The sequence below is a fragment of the Saccopteryx leptura genome, chromosome 3 (genome assembly GCF_036850995.1).
Source record: "Saccopteryx leptura isolate mSacLep1 chromosome 3, mSacLep1_pri_phased_curated, whole genome shotgun sequence".
NCBI classification, from domain to species: Eukaryota; Metazoa; Chordata; class Mammalia; order Chiroptera; family Emballonuridae; genus Saccopteryx; species Saccopteryx leptura.
In genome coordinates, this window is record NC_089505.1 from 194,893,004 (window position 1) to 194,915,671 (window position 22,668).

The following is a 22,668-nucleotide window of genomic DNA, read 5'->3' on the forward strand; positions in this document are numbered from 1 at the left end:
CTTGGGCTGACTGCAAAGGTGCCCTAGAAAGAGAAACAGAAGTAAGTGTCTCTCTAGTAGGTTAGTACGCTAAACCCCTATAAGGGAATAAATGGTGTGAGCCAGAGCAATTAATGTATGGACTTCAGTGGACACCAGTGGAAACGACTTAAAGGCAAATGCGTGCCATTAGTCGTGGGTGAAACATTCTGCTCTCATTAAATACCTCATCCAAACCTCAACTATGACAATGATTTTACAGCTTAATTGAATGTACTTACTCTTAATAAAAAGTTGCAAAAATCTGATTCAAAAAATAAATATATATAAGATGCACTAAAGAGTGTGTTTTCTACAAATGCTTTCAAGTTCCGCTGATAGAAACCAGTGGTTATGTAACAAGTCAATTAAAAAGATTGCACCTTTTACAATTACATTCTGATAAAACAGTTGGGCTCAAGTCACTAAACATTCTCACAATTCAACAGAAGGAAATACATAAATACTTTGCTTAGAGGGGGAATAGAGAGTTTATAATGAGAAACCTGTACCAATATTCCCCAATAGTTAGGGAGGAAACACAAATTTGGTGGCCCTGGGGTCTGAAGTACTAATTTATGACCCTCTGAAAGAGAAGGCGGTGCTAGATAAACTTAGGTGTCTACACTTACTTAGCTTGGCTGGGCCTTGAGCAATTAAAGCTAATGGTTCTCCCCAGCACACCCAAGCCTAGTCCTTTTTGTCCCCTTCTGGCTCTGCTTCACTACTTGCCCCAGTACCGGCTCTTTGGGGTCAAGGAAGGTTGGGGGCTCTCCTTCTTACTCTCCAGAGCACAGGTAACTCAACTCTGTATCTTTGCCAGAGCTCCGTGACCTTCTGCACCAGGGACGGTAGTGGCCTCTCGGCGAACCACCCCAGGCCTCCGGGCCCCCAGCGCGGCTGGCCACGTCGCCTTCTCTGTCACCGTAGCCGAGTGCAAGGAGCTCGCGTTTTCGTCTTGAAAAGCGACGCAGCTCCCACCTAGGACGCAGTCTGCGCGCCCTGGGTTCAGGCTAGGGTAGCGCTAGGTTCCTAGGACTTTGACGGGTTCGAGTAGGCGACACTAAGAGCAAGGCCGTCTCCAGCTGTCCCCAGCCCTACCCCAGCTTTGGCTCCAGAGCCCAAGCCGGGTGGCCCAGCGCTTCTCTGTGCCGAAAGAGAAGCAGCTGTTTCCAACAGCTGGGGGGCGGCGGCGCCCGGCGCCCCAGGTGCGGCCGCGGCCAATCGCAGGCGTCTGGCCCGCCCCCTCCACAGCCAGGCGCCGACCCCCGGCCCTCGGGGGAAGGGAGCACAGAAGGGGACAGCCGTCTTCGCCACTTATCTTCCAGCTTCCGCGGCGGGAGGGACAGAAGGACAACCCAAGCCTAGCGGAGTCCCCCCGCCCCGGCCCCACCGCCGCGCCCACTCACCCATCTCCGCGTTCTGCCGTGCTCTCCGCCGACCCTACCCTCAACCCCATCCGAGACATCTAATTTCTAAGAAAGAAAAAGCTACCTCTGAACGCACCCGGTTCTTCGCTCGAGGACCACTCTCTCTTTCTATTTTTGGCCTCGCCGCCGGCTGAGTGGCAACCACTTACACATTCTATTGAACCGGATCCTAACCCAGACGATCCGGAGAATTTGTACGGTGACCGGCAGGGGGGGCGGGAGGAGAAAGGCAAGTCAAGTCTCCGGGGCTGCTGGCGACTTCGGCAGCCGCGCGCCCGGCGCCCTCGGCCGCCCCCGGCCGCCCGCCCCCGCCGCGCCGCCACCCTCGCCCCCAGAGTCGCCCTCGGCCCCAGGCGGCCGCGAAAGGGTGCGGGAGACGCGGAGCCGGAGGAGGAGGCGCAGCCGCAGCCGCAGCCGCAGCCGGAGCCCGAGCCGCGGGGCGGGCGCGAAGATGCACACGACTCAGAAGGACACGACGTACACCAAGATCTTCGTCGGGGGGCTGCCCTACCACACCACCGACGCCAGCCTGCGCAAGTACTTTGAAGTCTTCGGCGAGATCGAGGAGGCGGTGGTCATCACCGACCGGCAGACGGGCAAGTCCCGGGGCTACGGATTTGTAAGTTGCGCGGATTGGGGGAGGCCGGTGTGTGGGGGGCTTGACCAAGATCCCCGCTGGGAAACCTAGGACAGAGAGGGGCGGGTGGGGCCGAGTGGCGTTTAGCCGGGGGATCGTTGTCTGGGGCTCGGCGAGACCTTCCGAGGAACCCCTCGGGCGTGAGCTGAGCTGCCCCTTGGCTCCCAGCTGAAATGAAAGCTTGCGCGCGGCGAAGCTGGGAAGGGAGGGCCGGCTCCTGCCTCCAGGGGTTCCGAGGAGACCGAGCGTGTTGCGGTGTCGGGGAACCGGCGGAGCAGGAGTGGAAGGAGAGAACTGTCACGACTGCTGGATTTGGGGGTGCGGAAGGTTGGGAGGAAGGGGCCGCAACCCCACGGTATTGCACTCCCGGGTTGGAGGCCGGTCGTTAAGGGCGCTGTTGCTTTGTAAAAATGCGTGTTTTCTGGCGTTCCGGCTGGGGGCCAAGAGGGGACACCCCAGGAGTTCTGGGACTCTTCCCTTTATGTTAACCCGCTTTCCCCCGCCCCCCATTTCTTTTAACTGCAAAGATGGGTTCTTTAAAAGGATGATCCTATGGCTCTTTGCAGAACTGAAAGAGAGTACATTAAGCTTCCTGGAGATTTAAGCGTGTAAATTCAGCTGCCCAAGAACGGGGAGCCCCAGAATAGGACAATAGCTATTGTCGTTGGAGAGTGTTTGAGGGTGGTTGGGAGCACCGGCGGCTGTGAACCTGGACTTTTTTTTTTCTTTTTTTTCTTTTTTTTAAGCAAACAGTGCCTCTGAGGCACTGTAGAGACCTGGGGGCCTTCGGGGGAAGAGGACATAGAGGAATTCTGAGGCAGAATTCAGGCTTTCAAATTTTTGCTAGGCCTCACTAGCACCCAGACTTGAGTGTGTGTTTGTGTGTGGAGGGTGGGAGGGATGTTTCTTTCTTTCTTCCTTTCTGTTTTCGTCTTTTTGTCTTCCTCTTTCTTTTGGAAGGGGGATCAAGGAGTAAGTTCCGGAACGGAAAAGAAAAAGTTTAATAAATACCCCCCCCCCCCCCCCCGCTTTAGTTTTATCATTAGTGATTTTCCATTGTGATTCTGGTTTCCTTCAAGGGTTGATTGAGAGCTTTGTATGTATGTCTGTGTATGTATGTTGCTAAGGTCACCATGGCTGACCGGGCTGCTGCGGAAAGAGCCTGCAAGGATCCCAACCCCATCATCGATGGCAGGAAGGCCAACGTGAATCTGGCATACTTGGGAGCAAAACCACGGATCATGCAACCAGGTGAGGAACAAAGGTCTCTTCCTACCTCCCCACCCCACTAGAGACCCCTACTACTGCACAGAATGAATCCCTGATTTAGAAAACATTGGTACGAAGAGAACCTGGAGATGTGTTTAGTAGAGTTTAACTCTACCTTGGCTGGTCATTCTACCAAGACATTAAAGATAAATAAATGGAAGTTGTAAACACTCCTTTCAGGACTTGACATGTACAAAAATAGATCTTGGGGGTCTGGACAGTTTGTACACTTGAGCTTGACTCACCTGTTTTCTGTATGGCATAGTCACAGTACACTGTCTATTTTCAAGTTTTTACCCACTTATAACTCAGATATGGATTCTATGGCCCAAATTTGTCAGCTCCGGCTGGTTAGACTTCCTAATGTATTGTTGTCTCTCCTTTTACCACCAGTTGCCCTGGACTCAAAGCAGGCACTCAGACTTGAACACCGACCCAAGAAAGGCCTAGGGGTGCAGGTGGAGGTGTCTGGATGATACATGTTTAACATAAAATCACAGACTATTAGTAATTAAAGAAAATAGAGTGATCACATATACTCCAGGTTCCTCATGTCACAGATGAAGAAACTAATGTTTAGAGATAAGAAATGGTTTACTCCAAAGTCACACATAGCTATTAATCGCCCAGAGGGAACACAGTTTTGTCTATGTGAAAACATGACCTTTTGCATTATTTACCACATTGCCCTTTGCATTAGCGCAAATAATTGAAATTGACTACTGAACAAATGTAATCTTTTCCTGGGTAGGCAACTTTGATTAAAGCATGTACTCTTCACTTTTAAGTCTTAAGAAAACATGTATTTGTCTAATGCATTGTGTGTAGATACTATCCGGGAAAGAAGGAAAGGAGAGTTTGTTTTGGTAAATTTTTATCTGTAATCCATAAAATCTATAAAATTCCAAAGCATCGTTTGAAGCATTTCAGAGTGGTCCAAATTACAAAGATTTCTTCTACAAATCATGATTCAGAACCGGAAGAATATTTGTGACATGTAAACTCATTATGAAGTCCTATTGTTCTAGGTTTTATTCCATGAGAACTTTTCCCTGGACTGATTTTCTAAGGTTTTATTCTATGTCTGTCAACTAACCTTTGCAGATAATTTTTAGTTTCCTCTTGTAAACTATTAGAATTTTTACTTGCATCAACAATAACATTAATAATAATGATTTTAAAAAAATTTTTTTTTCTCTAATGTATCAAAAGAATTGTTATCTTTTCTAACCGAAAGCTGTGATAGCTCCTTATATGTAGGAGGTATAAATGTCTAATCAGGCACAAACAGAGAATGTGGTATGTTTTGTTGTTAGGTTTTGCCTTTGGTGTTCAACAACTTCATCCAGCCCTTATACAAAGACCTTTTGGGTAAGTCAATTAACCATACCCTCCTACCTTTCAATATGGCTGTCATTTGTTAACCTGTTTCCTATATACGGACAAGACTATCATATCACAGAATGTTCCTGGTTTATACATATTGATATATGTTTGTGTATTTTTAATTGCTGATAATATAAATGTTTTTAGATGAGTCAAGTTATCTGACCAAGTATGCAGCCTCCAAACCAGACAAATTTTGAGCTTAAGATTAACAAAACAAAACAAAAATACCAGGTATGACTTGTGTACCAGACAATTGTGTCCCAACACCATTACTACTGTTCAACTTGACTCAATTTTATTTATCTCTTTCTAACCTGACAGGGCTCGTATACAGTTAAGCTAACTGATCAGAAGGATACGATGATAAGAGGTGGAATAGTTCTGTTTGGAATTAAACTGTAACCAGTAGACTCAGACACACAAGCTCAGATGGTGATTAACGATGCATGGATGTTGGTGTTGGTGTTTTATTTTTCACAATAGTCCATAGACCTCCGTGTGCTTTATTTTATTTATTACAGTAATGAAGTGGTGTTGATAGCTAAACTGTGTGCTTTTTACTTAATTGAAAAGAGCTGTAGTGAAAGTGTTTTCTTTTCCTCGGGGAAGGGGCTCTTTGTGTTTTGGTTTTGGTGGTGGTATTGAGGAGTGTTGACTTTTGACTTTGCCATGGGAAGCAAAGGGCCTCTTTTTTTTTTTTCCTTGCTTTTAAGCTGTAGCCTGTGACTTCTATTTAACCATACTTTGTAGTGAGTGCTAAATCGTGTGATTTCCCTCTGTAAGAATACAGATACACTGCTTGCATGTCCTAAGTTTCTGTTTTACGGGGGAGTTTTCTGGGAATGGAGTTCATTCTTTTGCAATATGTATCCACTTTCAGGCCTTCTAATATAAATGTTCAACAACTGTCATCAGATTTCGTTAACACTAGCTGAGTTTTTGAATAGAGTAGCACTAACTTTCTCCTTTCAGACCTAACTCTGGTGACCAGCCTGCTCATATTTGTGTTATCTCTAGGTTTTGTGATCACCAGCTTTCCTCATTTGAGCTCCCTTATTTACTCTCCATTCAGACATGATATGGGTGGGAGATCCTCTAACACCTAAATTTATTCTTAACACTTAGGGTCTGTTTGGGCTCTAGTCTACAGGATCAACATTGCTGTAACTCTGATGCCAGAGATTTAAACTTCCTTTTCAAATGTTTTAACTGTTTAAGAATGGTTTTATCCTCAACAATAGTTTCTTCTTTAGCTTAACACCTAAACATCTACATGTAAATGTAGCCTGGAAGATTTGTATTTATCTATATAGATAGCTATCTACCTTATGTGTTCCTAAGAATAGACCCCCCAAAAAGTAATTGTATTTTGACTCAGAAGACTCAAGTTATATCTTCCATGATAACCTTCCTAAAACCATCCCTTTAACATATTGATACTTCGCTCTTACTGACAACTCTTACTTTTTTCAAACCGTGGAAGAGTCTTCTGTCCAGTATCATTAAAAGAGCTATGTGAATCCATAGCTGTTTATCAATGCCCCATCCAAACCATCGTGAATACTGACAACAATTAGTGGGTTTATCTGTTAAACTACTTCTGAGGTCCCCTCCTCCTCATTGGTCTAGAGTAACCTATGTTGAAGGAGGGATTGGGGAGGAAAACATACATCTTGGGAAGTGATGGTGAATTTAGTCATGATTTCACATAAATAATCTTGAAACAGTCATACAGCTTAATCAATCAACAGGTATTTGCATGTGTTTGGTAGGAGTGATATGAAATAAGGACATTGCACTTTAGTTTGAGAACTAAAACAAACCAATCAGGAACTTAATTGCTAAATTACTTGGTATTGTTTTCAGTACCAAGATAATTCAGAATAGCAAGAAAATGTGTGAGTTGGAAGAGTTGAACTAGGCTCTGTGAGGACTTGAACTGCACTCGAACCAATGGCTATATCCTAGACAGGTTAAAAGGAAGAATCGACCTGTCTCAAGAGCATAGGATGAGGTGAACGTAAGCAAAAGCGCAAAGGAGAAAAGACTTAATTGTATAAAGAATATTTATGGAGGATCTTGAGAGCTAGACATAGACATCTGAACTGGTTGTCAATCCATATAGATCTTTGATAAAGAAAGCAGCATGGGGATAATAAGAACAAGCAGAGTAAACTGTGTCATATGGAAATTTTACATCAAGCGTGTTTTGATAGTAACCTTTTGTTTTTCATCTCTTTTAATATTAGCTGTCTTTATAAAGGATGGTCATTATTACTATTTGCATAAATTGTTTGAACTTGGGATTCTTATTAAAAATAGATAGCATTCCAGATGAACCAAGCAAGCCTTCTCTTTCTTTTTTAAGGGGTTCTCAACACCATTCTGACTCCCAGAGTCTGTACTTAACAAATCACACCTGGTCATCCTAAATTGTATTTGAATGCTACGTGTTATTTTAGTCTGGGAAGAAACTTGAGAATTTTTTATTTTATTTGACTTGTTTGAAATTTTAGTAGCTGAACTATTTTTTTTAATGTGGTCCTTAAATGGTCCCCAAATTACTCTGGGCCTTTAAAGAGAAAACCTTGGCCTAAAGGAATTTCTGATGTAACACAGTGGGTAGATGAATAGAAACTTGTGATTTGCAGAACAATATATTATAAATATTTTATGTTTGAAAAAAGCACTTTCTTGTAACCTTAGGGAAGAGAGAATGCAGATCTGTGAACAGAAATTTCTAGACTTGTTTAGATCATGTTGAAATACACTTAAACATTTACTCATATACCTTTAGGTGTTAAAATTTAGGTTGGTTGTGTTAACACTGTACTAGGTAATTATACCATCCACTAAAAGGGGCAGGAGGGACAATAACTAAGATTAACTGAACAGCTGTTACATACCTAGTACTGATAAGGGATTTAAATAAATTATATAATTTAATTTGCACAATAATTATTTGATGAAGGCACTGTTAATATCCTTTTTATTGGGTGATAAAACTGTTTCACTGGATGAACAGAGGTGAATTAACTTACAACAGGGCTACTAAGTGTAAGTTTGGTTCTAGATTCATAATCGTGGCTTGCCTGAGCACAAAAGCCATGTTCTATTTTCTGTGTCAGGCATTAGCCAATAAGACACAACTCCATTCTGTCTTGTAAGAAAACTGACAAGCACCTAGAAAGGCTGTTCCTGCATCTTCAGATGAGAGAGAGAGACATCAGGTTGGTGGGATCCAGAAAGGAAACAGAAGTTGACTTAGATTTTAAGAATGGAGAATGAGAGGGAACTCTTGAATTGAGTATTTAAGTATATTTGTCATTGTAAGCTCTTTGCATAATTTTATTTACTGCACAACAATTCAGGGTTGGAAATACTATGTTCATTTCACATATAGACCAAAAAGTTGAAGCAAATTCCTGAAGGCTCTACACAGAGTGAGTGCAGGACCTATAGTGGATCAGATTTGGATTTCAGCCAGTAGAGATGGAGTGAAGATTTTCATCGCTGGCAAAAAGAATGGCACAGGCATAGCTGAGGACCAGCTATGGGAGTGTGTGGTATAGCCCAGAAATACTGAGGAGCCCTGCTGACCTGAGTTCAAGGAAAGTGGAAAGTAATACTGGAAGAAGTAGTTTGGAGCCAGAATCATTAAAGATCTACCATACCAAAGTTTAAGGAACTTGTATTTAGTTTGGAATGACATTAGGGGCCATAGATTACTTGAGCAAGCAGATGAAATGAAGACTTTGTAGTTTTGTGATAGATTAGAAGAGGAAACCAGCTAGGATGTCAGAAGTCACAAAGAGATGGTAGAAGGACTTGAAAAGATAGGAATAGGAAGAAAAGGAAAACATAGTAAATTTTCTTTTGAAAATTGCCCAAAGTCTCTGCTGTGCTCTTGTGCTTTTGAAACTGCTAGATGTGTATATCCTATGACTAATTGAGGAAAGGACGTTGATAGGTATTTAGTAGGAGGGAGATTCTCAAATTGCTTCAATGGGTTCCTTAGACCAGTGATTTTCAACCTTTGTTTCTCACGCACTCATAAACTAATTACTAAAGAAAAAGGGGCCCTGACCTCTTCTTCCTTAGTAACTAATTTATTTGTGCCATGAGATGAAAATGGTTGTATTTAGTCAGGTGCACTGACCTTAGTAATTAGTGTGTGTTTGTGCCATGAAAAAAAAAAGTTGAAAATCACTGCCTTAGACTATTAAAAGAACTCTTAACATAGGAATTGCTTCAGAAGTGCCACCTTACATTTTAATCCAGTTCTACCCTCTTTCTTGAAGTGAGATACTTTAGGCTCTGTTGTCTTCTGGGTTCTCCTTTCTCTAAGCCTTAAAGACCTCTAGGGTTTCATTTATCTTCCAGACATCTTCTTAACCCTTATCAGACTTTCTGTAGGATTCTGACATTCCAAGGAACTTTATGCATTAAGTTGACATTATCAAATAAAAACTATTAATATAAAATACATGTAGAGACAACAGTCCTGTAAGCAATCCTGCCTATCTTTTAATGCATTCTTCATGCATGCGCGTGCACACACACAATTTTATCCTGCCTTGTTGTAGAGGCTAGTTATTTTCAGCTAACACCTTTATTTGAAGATACAAACCTAGCAACTATCATGTCTTTGAAACTTTGGGAGTGCAGGGGTTAATGTTTCCATATCAGTGCGCTTCCTACTGGCTGGCCTTTGCAGCTGATAGATGTTTTACTTTGGCCTTATAAAGACATTTTACCCGCTGGAAGCCCTTGTCGCATGACAGGATCAAAAATAGCCCGGCAGCAGCCCCTGCTGTCCATCACCACATGTAAACTGGCATGAGTGTAGGCTCTCTTAGCCATGTCTGCACATTGTGGACACGGTGGCCTCCAGGGACAGTGTTTCATAAAGCCACACCTGTTGCTGTGAGTGAACCAGTCACCTGACCTGCAGAGAACTTTTGTGTGTACATGACCATGCGTCTGGTTTCTGATGAGCAATTAAGAACATAACTGAGTGTCCTGAGAAACCCTTGATGACGTGGTTTCTCCTGGCGCTGGAAAAGATCCACAAGTCTAGTAAAATTGAGTGTATTTTTATCATTGGGGTCAAAGTTCATTACCCTCTGTGATAAATTCATCTTTTCCATAGATGTTCGTTAATGAGTGTTTTCAGTAAAACTCTGAAAAGGCAAAGTAAAATCTGTGTTTTTGAATATTTAAATGTGAATTTTCTGGTTTTGAGTTCTTCAAAAATTTAAATATTATTTGTACCCCTCACAAGTTGATTTTGCCAACATCCAGATGACATTATAATGTCATATTTTTAGAAATATTATAAGGGGTTTTGTTGGAGATTATTTTAAAGAAAGATGAAATAAACCAGATGTTCATGGTAGTATTTTAAGTGGACAGTAATGATTCCCAGGAGTGAGAACTGAGATGCATGGGTTGTTAAAAATACCTTTTGTGATTTAATTTTTAACAAAATTAATATTTAAGTAAAGTCATTGGAGTGTGTTTTGTATGTGATCTCTGAATGTATACTTTTAAAAGGTACTTGATTATGTTTTACTTTCTTGAACTTTTGCAGGGTAATATATAACAAGAGAATTGATGCATATAAAATATCTATAGGCAGATTTAAAGCAGATGTGCTAATAAATCTATTTCTGTTGATTTGGAGGATAAAACAAGAGTTAGTAGATGCACAAAAAAATTGTTTTTTTACTCTATTATGTAAACCTTTTCAGTTTTATTAATTTTAGAAATATTTAGTTGTATTTCCCTGTCCTTACCTTTTCCCTCAACCTCATTTCCCCCAAACCCTTCTGTCTGTCTTGCATAGAGATAAACAAGCTGGCTGACCTTCAGTTGCCTGATAGTCAAACAGGTTTGATTGACCCTTGTGTCCTTATGAATTTTATGGAGAGAAAGAAAGAAAGAAAGACAAAAAGCGTGCTGCACCTCTCCTTGGGAGTCACTGCCACGAATGTTAATAGCATTTCTATAGCTTCCCACGACAGCCTCCTGTAGAGTGAGCTGCACTACAGTTAGTCTGAGAAGTGTGATTGTGCTGTGTCTACCACACTTGTGAACTTTAAACTCCTTTTTTTATTTTGTCGCCTGCTTCTTTCTATTATTATTATTTTTAATAAGGGTGACTGAGGTTGCAGAGAGATTAATGTGTGCTGAGTCTGCATAGCAATTTCAAGTAGGGTTGCCATGATAATAAACATGGATTTTGTTGAAATCTTAGTTTTGACAAACCAGCCATCACCCCCTGGGAACTGAATGATCATGGATTACCATTTGAGTTCTGCATTCACAGCTAAGGATTGTTCTATTTGCTAAACAGTTTTGTTTTATGAACTCATCACCAGTTTCTAAAGTCTTAATCAATTAAGCATTTAACAAAACACCTCTTATGTGCATAGCCCTGATGAACTTTATTTTCCAAACTTTTGCTAATTGACATTTATTGGTTCTAAATGATCATTAATAAAAATTCTAGCAGGGAGGGTATCATCATATTTTTTGCTGTTGAATATTTTGGGAGGCACTCCCTGACACTGGCTACTGCCAAAGTACTTTCACGGACCACTGGAAAGCAGATATTGTGGCAACCCTATGCTCATAATAACCACTAAATTTGAGTTTGTCATATCTCTGAGCAAGCACTGCTACAGATAGGAGGCAACTACTGCCTGACTTTGTTTTCTGTTTCTCAACAGGATACCTGCCCACTATGTCTATCCGCAGGCTTTTGTGCAGCCTGGAGTGGTCATTCCACACGTGCAGCCGACTGCAGCTGCTGCCTCCACCACACCTTACATCGATTACACTGGAGCTGCGTACGCACAGTACTCCGCCGCAGCTGCCGCCGCCGCCGCCGCCGCCGCCTATGAGCAGTACCCTTATGCGGCCTCGCCAGCTGCTGCTGGATACGTCACCGCCGGGGGCTACGGCTACGCCGTGCAGCAGCCAATCGCGGCGGCGGCACCTGGGACAGCTGCTGCCGCCGCCGCCGCAGCTGCCGCCGCCGCCGCATTTGGCCAGTATCAGCCTCAGCAGCTGCAAACAGACCGAATGCAGTAGACCAGCCATCTGATCAAAGTTGAATCGTTTTCTCTTTTCCTCTCCATTTTCCCATTTTTAGTAGCAGATAAGAGAGTTAACATTGACTTAACAGCTTTAAAAAAAAAAAAGTGATGCTGTTACGAAGCAGAATTATTATTTTTATACTCCAGTAGTGTTCTAGGTGAGAGAGAGGGAAGTGGGCGCAGTTTTGGAAACCAATCCCAAAGAGCCTGAAGAAATGAAAGGCCGCTAGGAAATGATGGCAGGAGTAACAATGGAATTTCACTTTTATAACGGGATTTTTATTTTTGCTCTTTTTATAGTATCAGGGAAGCAAACTGCCTTTTACAAGTTAGAAATTGTTATTTGAACCTAGGTGAACCAGGGAATACAGAGTGAGCAATATGTAGCTTGAATTACATTTAAAAGCAGATTAAAAAAAAAAAAAAACAGAGTGGTGAAAGCACTGATTGTCATGTTTAAGTCACTATGGCCTACAGAACTTTTTAACAAGTAAGAAGGTAATGTTCTTACTTTCAAAAATGGGCATCGAACAATCAATCTAGGAGCGTGGCAGTGGGTGAAATGGTAGACAGGCACCAAATCTATTTTCTCATCTATCCTGTGGATGAGTGGGACTGTGGAACAAGTGATGTGGAATTAATGGGTGCAACAGATGTACAGACAATCAACAATACACACAGTTCTAGAAAGAACACATCACTTGTGCTTGTTTGATGAGCTTGTCACATTCTAATCCCTCTCCCCATCCTGTTTCAATTTTGGGAAACTTGTATCTGCTGGTGTCAGCAACTCTGATTCTGAAATAGGATCAGGCTTTTACTACAACAGCCTTCTCTTTCTATTTATTGTGTCGACTCGTGGCTTATGGTTAAAGGCAGGCAAAGTTTGCAGACTCTAAACCCTTAAGAACTGTCTTTACATTTTTTCCCTCTTTTGAATAATTTTACACTTTTTAGTATCTATTTCAGAGTCCTATTTAAAACTATTTATTAGTGAGTACAGTACATGAGACAACAAAGTTACTGAAATTACAGTTCTTCAGAGATAATGATAATGTGGTTTATACCGTGCCTTAATAGTAATGCTATTTAAGATATTTATTTTTAAGTTTTACTATGCTGCACTCTAAAGAAAGGAACTTTAGATGTGACACTGTAAAATTATGTATTCATCTCATGGCATAAATTATTTAGTAGATCTAGAGGTAGCATATTAAATATTAACCTATTCAGCTAAAGATGTTGACTTGGATTTATTTAAATTCATATGTGCACTGTATAAGAGAGTACTCTTACATTAACACATTTTAGTTTATTTTAGTTTTTAGGTTTTTAAAGACAGGATATATTGCTAGTTTCATGCTTCCTTCTCTGATTTTTGCTCATGTAGATCTCATCTCTTGGTACTTCATTAGTTTAACACTATTCTTAGGTAGTTTATGTAGTTTTTAAAGGCTGCTTTACATTTTCCTTCTGAAACTGCAATACTTGCGATTTTTATTCTTAAACTAAATTGAATACTATTTTACACTGTATTGGATTTTTATACTTGAACAATTTCATACAAGGGAAGACAGGTTAGCATTTTTATGGACTTTCTCCATTATCACTGGATTTACTTAAGTATTCCCATACTAGACAGTGTTATATAATGTAGACATGACTCTCCTCTGCAGATTATTTATTCATTATGTAATTGCTTTATAACATTTCAGATCTTCTAATCTATTCACTTGTATTAAATATAATTTTTAAAAACTCCTGTTGCATTGATTGTTTCTAATTTTGTCATAAAGGTGGAGTGATTTCTATTTTACTTAGAATTAATGGCCATGATTTAAATGGAACAATTTCAGCAAACAGAAAACATTTCAGGCACCCTGTTTTTATACCTTCTAAGTAAATTTCATTAACTTAGTATATACCTTATATGTAGAAAATGATTGGGGCCCTTCTCCAACAGAGAACCCTGCAAGACTATCCACGTTACTGCCAATTGCTTAACTAAAGATCACTAAAAGGAGTGGGCTGTAGAGGGAGCCAGTCCATCTGAAGCTGGAGCAGCACAGCCGGGGTCAGGGAAACAGGCTTGGCACTAAACTAGACCACTTTCTAGCAATGTGAATGGAACAAATTACTTTTCATAATCCACTTTTTGGGTGAAGTTTTTATTGATTTTTCATCTATAATGTTGGGACAGCCTTCCCTGTCTTACATGGTTATTTGAATATTAAATAGGATATATTAAGTACTTGGCTTAGAGACATATATATAGTAAGTCCTTGATAAATAATCAGTGGTATCAATTGTTGTAATGCCCAATAATGAAAGCTAACAAAAAAGAAAATCACTTCATAAGTTGTTACCATTTAAAATTTTTTTTCCACAGTGACTTGGCAATATCGAATAAGGTGAGTATTAGAACATTAAATGGATGACTGTCATATTGATTGTTTTAAAGTGTGTATGATATGTTAATTATAGAATAGGTTGCTTGTTGGTCTTAATATTTCCTAAATCCATGAAATAATATATTTAATTAACTCCATTAGTTTTCAAAATTTATAAGCAGCACAAAGTTTTGATAACAAATTCTATCACACTTTCTGCTTTGCATTATCCGTTATGGTCACCACAACCCCAAGCTTTATTTGCCTTTAACTTTCCAAAGAAAAACAGATAACCAGCTTATCACTAGAAAGAGATATTATTATTACCCCTGAGGTATTACCTTGGATTGGTAAAATAATTTATAAGCTATGTAATTCATTCATGCATCAGTGATTATTTTATTTCAAAGGATATGTTCTGCATTTAACTTTTCAGATTTATGCAAGGTCACTTTTGTTTTCAATAAACTATACATTGGTTGCTGAACTTTAAAATAAAACATTATTGGATTTATCAATTAAAAATAAGTCAGACAGTTCTGGGAAAATCTTGTCAAAAATAGCCATACTCGGGAAAACCAAAGGGATGTATCTTTCTTTGAGTATTTTCTGATCTATATAACACCAATAGTAGCAGTTGTAGAGGGGGAAAGTTTTTACTTGGTAATGCTCAAGCATTTATTTCTAAGAAGAAATAAATGGAAGTTCTTAATATCTAACAAAGATGGGATCATAGCCATGACATAATATTCACATTGGTCAGGCAGGCTAGTTGTATCTGTAGAGTTAGAAAATTAAAGGGTCTGAGATCCAAAGAGCTGACTGGGTCCTTTACTTAAATTAACAGCACGGTGATCTTGAACCATTCCACCCTAGTAAAGTGTGAGTTGATAGTACCCAACATAGTTGCTCTATTTACCTCTCAGACTGTGCTAGTTAACTGAATTAATTTTATGAGCACATTTTAGAAATTCTAAAACATTAGGCCAGTGGAAATTATAAGGAATATGTACAATATTACTTTGAAAATTGGTCTCAATTATATTAAGTGACTTTTCCAAAAGAGGACAAAATTGTATTTTGTGATGTTTTCTTTATCCAGACACAACGAAGTAATAACTAAACTTGCTATACAACAAAGACAGCACAAAAAATAACATTGAAAGATGAGGGAAGAAAGAAGAGATTGAGAAGACTGTGGAATACATTTCTCTCACAAGGAGACTAGATTTAGTTCCTTCCTCACCCCTGTCAAATATTGTTCTTAATTCCTGCTAAGGCTTGAAAGCTCATTAAGATGGCAGCCTGAGGTTTTGAGGGGAAGAAGTGAAAAAGAACCAAAAAATAAATGCATTTACATGCTTACTTTTGTCCTCTCTTCTCCTTCTAGACTAGAGTTCCAGGCTGTTTCCATGGAAATTCTAACTTGCTTTGCTTAAGCACTTGATACAAAAGAGGTTTCATTTTGGGTGTTTGTTCTGAGTTGAATTTTAGAGTTCAATAATGATAGCTAAATCACCTAAATTCCAGGCTCTGAAATCCCAGTTGTGAATCAAAATGAGAAAGAAATCAGACAATACGTGTGTGAGCACTTTAGAAATTTTAGATAAGAAAAATGATAGACATTGACAGCTTTGATGTCATGAGTTAGTTCTGTCTTAGAGCACAGTCCTGTTCATTCTTTATCAACTTCAAAGAGAAAGTCTATGAAATCCCTTTTTCCCCAGAGAATTGTCTCCTGGAAGATGAATGTCATGGCTTTTTTAAAATCCAAGCTGCTACCACTAAGCTGTTCACATATTTTAAGTGAGTTGGAGAGTGTGCATTGTTTTCCATTTTGCCACCATTGGAAGTAATTCTGATTACATTTTAGCAAGGATTGAAAGTCAATCTTTATTTCTTTTCATTTAATAGTTCAGATAATATGTTTATAAAAGGGCAAACACCTGAAATAGACTTAGAAGATGAGTTTTAAATACAAAAACAGTTTTGCCAAGTAGAAAGTTGTGTTTTAACTCTATTTTTAAACTACATCCATCTGACAGGCTCAACCATTTATGAACTTGTTTACTTTCTAAATACTCTGCCCCTGGCTCAGCCCCTGAACTGCAGGCATCTCCTCTGAGACAAGAGACATAGCAGGTGCCTTTGCAGAGTCTCAGGACAGTCGTTTCCATGCTGCATTGACTTGGCATGTTTTGAAATTTGAGAAAAGAGAGATGTGAACGAATAGAGAAGAGAATAATAAAGAAAAGAGCATTAAGGTTAATATCATCTCCTAAAAGTAGGTGAAAGAGGATGAAATGACAGAGTCACATGGTCTTGATCACATGAGGCAAGGGCTTGCCAGGAAGGGGGCCACAGAGGGAAGCCTGGCACAGGTGGCTTGCTGGGTGGCAGGAGACTTCCTCTGGGGATGGGATGCGAAGTAGTCATTTACAGGACAGTAATTACACATGGTTTTTTTCTGTTATCTAGTTAAATAAAAGACATTTAGGACAACAGCTGAGGTTTTGAACTTGCAAGCTTTAGATACCTTAAAAAATAGAATATATTCTTTATACCTGAAAACGTTTAAAAACAGATCATTCTGGCCTGACCTGTGGTGGTGCAGTGGATAAAGTGTCGACCTGGAAATTCTGAGGTCGCCGGTTCGAAACCTTGGGCTTGCCTAGTCAAGGCACATATGGGAGTTGATGCTTCCTCCTCCTCTCCCCCTTCTCTCTCCTCTCTCTCTCTTCCCCTCTTTCTCTCCTTTCTAAAATGAATAAATAAAAAAATTATTAAAATAAATAAATAAATAAAATAAAAACATCATTCTGGTGCTTCTCGTAGGATTAAACAGAGCTTCCTCATGGACCTTGGACCTCCAGGGACAGAGAACATTGGCATTCTTTTATTGTATCTATTGTCACTTCCCATTTTAAGCAGACAGAAGGGAAAGATGACAGAGAAATGTATTTATGTCACTATCCAGTATATTTTCTTTCATTGTACTAAAATGTCATTTGTGTCTGAAAGAAAAAAAGATCTGTGTTGCTTCTTTCTTAACACTGGTTGACTCCTGTTGACAGACCTTTGGAAAAATAATAGGAAGTTTGTGAAAAGGTACAAAGGAAGGGGTCTACACCACTAACCACATACTAGGTACCAAGTACTTGTATTTAATCCTCATAACAACATAAGGTAGGTAATAATGTCCCCGTTTTTAAGACATATAAAAGATTGCAAAGGCAATAAGCAGCCTGCCTAAAGTCACAGTGTCAGCTTGGGGCAGAACCAGGATTTCAAGGTGGAGAGGCCTGAAACCTAATCCTGCATGTTACACCACCTCGCCATGTGGCTCTTCAACTTTCCCCTTTCTAGTGAACCCTGTGAGCCTTCCCTGGGTTCCTTTATTTATTTATTTTTTTTGTATTTTTCTGAAGCTGGAAACGGGGAGAGACAGTCAGACAGACTCCCGCATGCGCCTGACCGGGATCCACCCGGCACGCCCACCAGGGGGCGATGCTCTGCCCACCAGGGGGCAATGCTCTGCCCCTCCAGGGCGTTGCTCTGTTGCGACCAGAGCCACTCTAGTGCCTGGGGCAGAGGCCAAGGAGCCATCCCCAGCGCCCGGGCCATTTTGCTCCAATGGAGCCTCGCTGCAGGAGGGGAAGAGAGAGACAGAGAGGAAGGAGAGGAGGAGGGGTGGAGAAGCAGATGGGCGCTTCTCCTGTGTGCCCTGGCCAGGAATCGAACCCGGGACTTCTGCACGCCAGGCCAATGCTCTACCACTGAGCCAACCGGCCAGGGCCTCCCTGGGTTCCTTAGACAAAGCCAATGGTTCCCTATCCCTAATTGCTTGTTACATATGAGTAAGTGACCAATGAATTAGTGGAGAGAAAATTTTTGCACATAGATATTAATTATGGTGAAGAATAGGGATAGAAGATTCTAGAGAAGTTAAAGAAGCCTCCAATGGAGCCCTGAACAAATTTCATTCATTCCCAGTTACAGGCGAATCACTCTTTTGACCTTCAACCTGACACTTAATTGTACTTTTGGTACCTGCTTATCACTGGAGTACAATGTTAAAATTTTTTTCTAATGCCAATAATATTTTTCTACTTCCTTAATGATATTTTCAAAATTCTCTGTATATATGTTCTGTCATTGACTGTGTTTGGCAATGTGCTTGGAATAAACCAATGCCTGATGGAAAAGTGATAACATTAGTAGAGTGTAATGGGGCAAATGTTGACATTAAAGCGATTGAACATGAGTGTCCAGAGGAGAATTTGAGTATAAAACTTCACCTCACACATCCTTTGTTTGGTGTTTCCTTGCAGCCCTTGATTTCACTGTTAAAGAATCATTCATGTCATAGATCTATTGAATATATTAGAAAAGGAAGGTTGGTGATAACATTAAATTCAACACTTTTTTTCTTTATTACCATTATTCACTTCTTTAAAGTACCTAGATTTTTGGCTACCATTTACTGGGCATTCATTTATGCCAGACACCACATACGTTATCTTAAATCCTCACAACCTCACAGTAAGTTTGGCGTTATCTTCATTTGACAGAGGGGTTGGTGACTTTGCCTAAAGTCACAACAGAAGATGATAGAACTGTGACTTGAAGCCCAGGTCTGACTGATGCCAAAGACTAATTGCCACTGAGTTATTTTAGCAATATCTTTCTGTATCACTAGGAATTGTCTCAGAAATTTTAAGGGAAGCTTAATAAACGTGCCTTTGGTTCTGTAGACCCTGGGGTCAAAAACAAATCTGAGGATTTCAAGGCAAGTTATATGCATCATTAAAACCCTTAATGAAAATCTCAAAGCATAAATGTCTCCATGCTCATCTTCTTAATTTAATTTCTTTGGTCAACATTTGTTTAGTCATAGTACTAAGGATTATAATGATTATTTAATCTTTTTTACCTCTGGCCACTTGTATCTTTACAGGAAAAATATTAAACTAATCCTGCAATTTGCTATAATAAACCAGTATAAAATTGAATTAAAGTGTATCTCAGTTTATGTCAAAGGATGTCAAATAATTATAAGGTTTTAATGAACATTGTCAATTTTAACAATAATGACATTGAATTTAAATGCAGAATATAGTTATTAAGGTATATGGTTCAAGTCATCTGCCATTAATAACTTGACTGTCTCAATGAAAACTGAGAGGAGATTAAGGAGAAAAGGAGAACTTGAAGAAGAAGTAATGCCAGAAACAGGAGCCACAGTGGTTCGAGAATGAATAAGAGGTATGCAGTGTCCCCACTCGGAGTTAAGAGGAGTGACACTGACGGGTATAAGCAGTCACTATGCTTGTCCCTTAAGCACACATGTTGAATGTCTTTATATCCTGGGCATACTGGGCATACTGAGAATCTTGATAATGCACGCTTCTCTAACAGCTGCATTTCTTATCATCTTTGACATATTTCTTCAGTGTACACAAAGCCTCTTATCTCTCAAACAGGCTCTGCCTGGATCACTGTCCCTTTCAGCTGCTTAGAGGCCACATTCCTTAAATCTCTCAGCTGTCTTTCTTACCTCTTAGCCTTTGCTTCCTTTATCTGTATATATTTTTCAAAGCTTCCCCAGCTGCCACTTTTGGCACAGTGGTTGTCTCTCAGCTCTCTCAAAATGAGACATTTCAGCATGCTGATGTGGGGAAGGAACGTGCCTGTTATAACAGTGCAATTTCCAAATTAAACTTGAAATCTATCAAGAAAAAATTTCATCTCGGCTTTCATACAACCTGCTCGCCATGAATCAAGCCGTGCATTTCTGAAAGGATGAGACACCCCAGAGGTGGCACAAAGAAATGTGAGGGAAAACCACAGGGTGTTTAATTGCTAAAATAAGAGCTTTCTCACCTTTGAAATGCAGAGCTTCTGTGACTGCAACCTTACTGGATTTGTGTAATAGCCTGTCAGTCTGGTAGCATACTAACTGGCATCCCACTATGTACAGAAATATAAATGCTACAAGCTGGGAAGAAATTTTAATTTCATGTTGGAAACTGTGTCCACTTACCTGATACCAATATCTCTAGATGAGTCTACCCTTCTATAATCAATGTGATTGTCACTCCTCAGGGTCATTATTACAAGAAAATTTTATTGGTTCTGTGGGGTTACCAGATTTTCTTACCGCGATGGATTTTGAGTGATTAAAAGAAATGGCATCATCTCATTTTAAGGGGTATGTTAAAAATTATGTAATAAATGCTCAAAGACCTCTCTGCAAAGCAGAGAAGGACAACTTTCAGAGTGCCACAGTGCTGAGCACAGTTGGGAGTTTCTGGCTTGGCAATTCTCACTCTATTCCCACTCAATAAAACCCGTAAGAGGTACTAATGTCTTGGGTAATATCCTACTTCCTTTTGGCATTAGCCAATATTGCTCTCTTCTCTATTAACCCCCAAAATGGAACAAATTTGTTAAAATAACTTTGTGTTTTTATTATGTTATTAAGATTATTATTCTAAAAATATGAACCAATTTTGAAGGTAAATCTCTTGATTGTATGGAAATATTGATACATACCTGCTATGCTTTGAAGTAGATGGGAACTTTCTACAAAGGTGAGATAAAGTAGATTTACAGTTGTGAGTACACAAAACACAGAGTTTATTCTTGTAATACATATTTTTCCACACAAATGACTATAAACATTCTTTTGTCTCCTGCTGTATATACTTAAGTCCAAGTTCTTAGGCTGAGGAGAAAAATCAATAGGCAAGGTCTGTCCAAGCTGGATTTATTCATTTTGACTGCCTTCTAAGTCAAAATCAATTGCTGCATCTGAATATATTCTGTAGAAATCTGCATTGATTATAGTCTGCTAAAAAGAACAGCTGGACTGATATACACACACATACACACATCTCCAAGCTACAAAGGGCACATTCTTTCTACCTATTACTAATTAGATAACAGTTTGGATCTTGCTTAAAATAGTTTATGTTGAAAGAATAGAAGCTCTATAACTGTAAATGAATTGGTGTTATATTTGAGATCTTGCAATTCCCCAAATTTGTGATCTAAATGAATCGGCTCAGTCCTTTAGGGCCCTAAGGAAGACAAAGTATATAGTGAGTAGATTCCACAAATTACAACTTAAAAACTAAAGCTCGACTTAGTTTTTTTTCTAGAGTTGTTCTTACTCTTTCTTTTATCATACATGTTCCATTTACCTGTTGTAGTACAATGATATCAACACTAAAATCTAAGCATTATTGGACATTATTGGGCATTTCCTATGTATAAGGCATGTTAAATTCAGTATATGTTTATGGGATTTTTGCTTCTATGTAATAGCCAATACACGACATTACTAATTACTAATAGCCTTGACATTACTAATTTTTACCAGATCTTTGACTACATGACTTTTAAAATTTCTGATAAAATAAAGTAGGAGTTACTAAAAGAGCAGATCTGGTTTCTTAAATTAAAATTGCCACTTTTTATAGATCAGTCATATTTCTTATAATTATTTTAGAAGAATTATTTGTGATGATAATCATAAAATTTTAATCATTTTTGAGATTTCAATTATGTCAAGTTATGGATACCTAGTATGTGCTTATAGATTTTCAGACACAGAGAAATGTCAGTTAATATAGGCATGAATACAAGCATAAAAGTTAAATAAAGACTATAGGCACATGCAAGTGCAACAGATAATGAGGCACAGTATTCTCCAATGGTGGCAAAATGAAAATAATGTACACTATGATATGAAAAATTGTGAGTCTAAACAAAGAGACAGTTTGAACTACTGATAACTATTCCAGTGTCTAGTGAGGTATAATACGCCATTCTGAAACAGTGATGTAAAATTAAAAACAGCAATTTGTTTATACTCACTGCTTGTGGGTCAGAAATTTTGAAGGACAAAGTGAGTACAACTGTCTCTACAGCATCTGCTCTGCAGTCAACAGGTGTGATTAGAAAGGCTGAGGTGACTAGAATGCTTGGTGGCCAAAACAGCTGGGCTTGTAGGTTCCCTTCCAAGATGGCGTTTCCAGCATGGCAGTCTCAGGGCCACGTGACTTCTTTCGCAACAGCTTAGAACTGCAACAAACAAAGTGGAAGCTGCACAACCTCTTCTGCCACATTTTATAGATTAATTGAGTCACTAATCCAAACTCAGTGACAAGAGACTTAGACCTCATCTCTTGATGGGAGGAATAAAAAGTATTTGGTGTCATATTTTAAACTTCCAGGTTAACAAATTTTTTAATATAAATTCATTTGCTGATGGAAATAGACATATGAAAAGATGCTCAACATCACTAATCATCACATAAATGTACATTAAAACCACAATGAGGTATCACCTCACACCTGTCAGAATGGCGCTCATCAATAAATCAACAAACAACAAGTGCTGGTGAGGGTGTGGAGAAAAGGAAACC

The 22,668-nt window shown here is 39.6% G+C and overlaps 1 protein-coding gene across 2 annotated transcripts; it reads left to right on the forward strand.

The window, feature by feature from the left end:
• Positions 1 to 1,283: 1,283 nt before the first annotated feature.
• Positions 1,284 to 12,194, forward strand: RBM24 (RNA binding motif protein 24). 2 transcript variants are annotated; one of them, XM_066377117.1, is made up of 4 exons: positions 1,284 to 2,067; positions 3,213 to 3,336; positions 4,671 to 4,725; positions 11,506 to 12,194. In XM_066377117.1, exons 1-4 carry the CDS (start codon positions 1,900 to 1,902, stop codon positions 11,852 to 11,854), a joined length of 696 nt encoding a protein of 231 aa, XP_066233214.1. In that variant the 5' UTR covers positions 1,284 to 1,899; the 3' UTR covers positions 11,855 to 12,194. The 2 variants fall into 2 exon arrangements, with proteins under 2 accessions (XP_066233214.1, XP_066233213.1); XM_066377116.1 differs by having other exon boundaries at positions 1,285 to 2,067; positions 11,478 to 12,194.
• Positions 12,195 to 22,668: the final 10,474 nt, after the last annotated feature.

Coding starts and splice junctions, on each gene's coding strand:
- RBM24 (XM_066377116.1), top strand. CDS start 1,900: ATGCACACGACTCAGAAGGACACGACGTACACCAAGATCTTCGTCGGG. Junction 2,068..3,212: donor AGTCCCGGGGCTACGGATTT/GTAAGTTGCGCG, acceptor TATGTTGCTAAG/GTCACCATGGCTGACCGGGC. Junction 4,726..11,477: donor CTTATACAAAGACCTTTTGG/GTAAGTCAATTA, acceptor GTTTCTCAACAG/GATACCTGCCCACTATGTCT.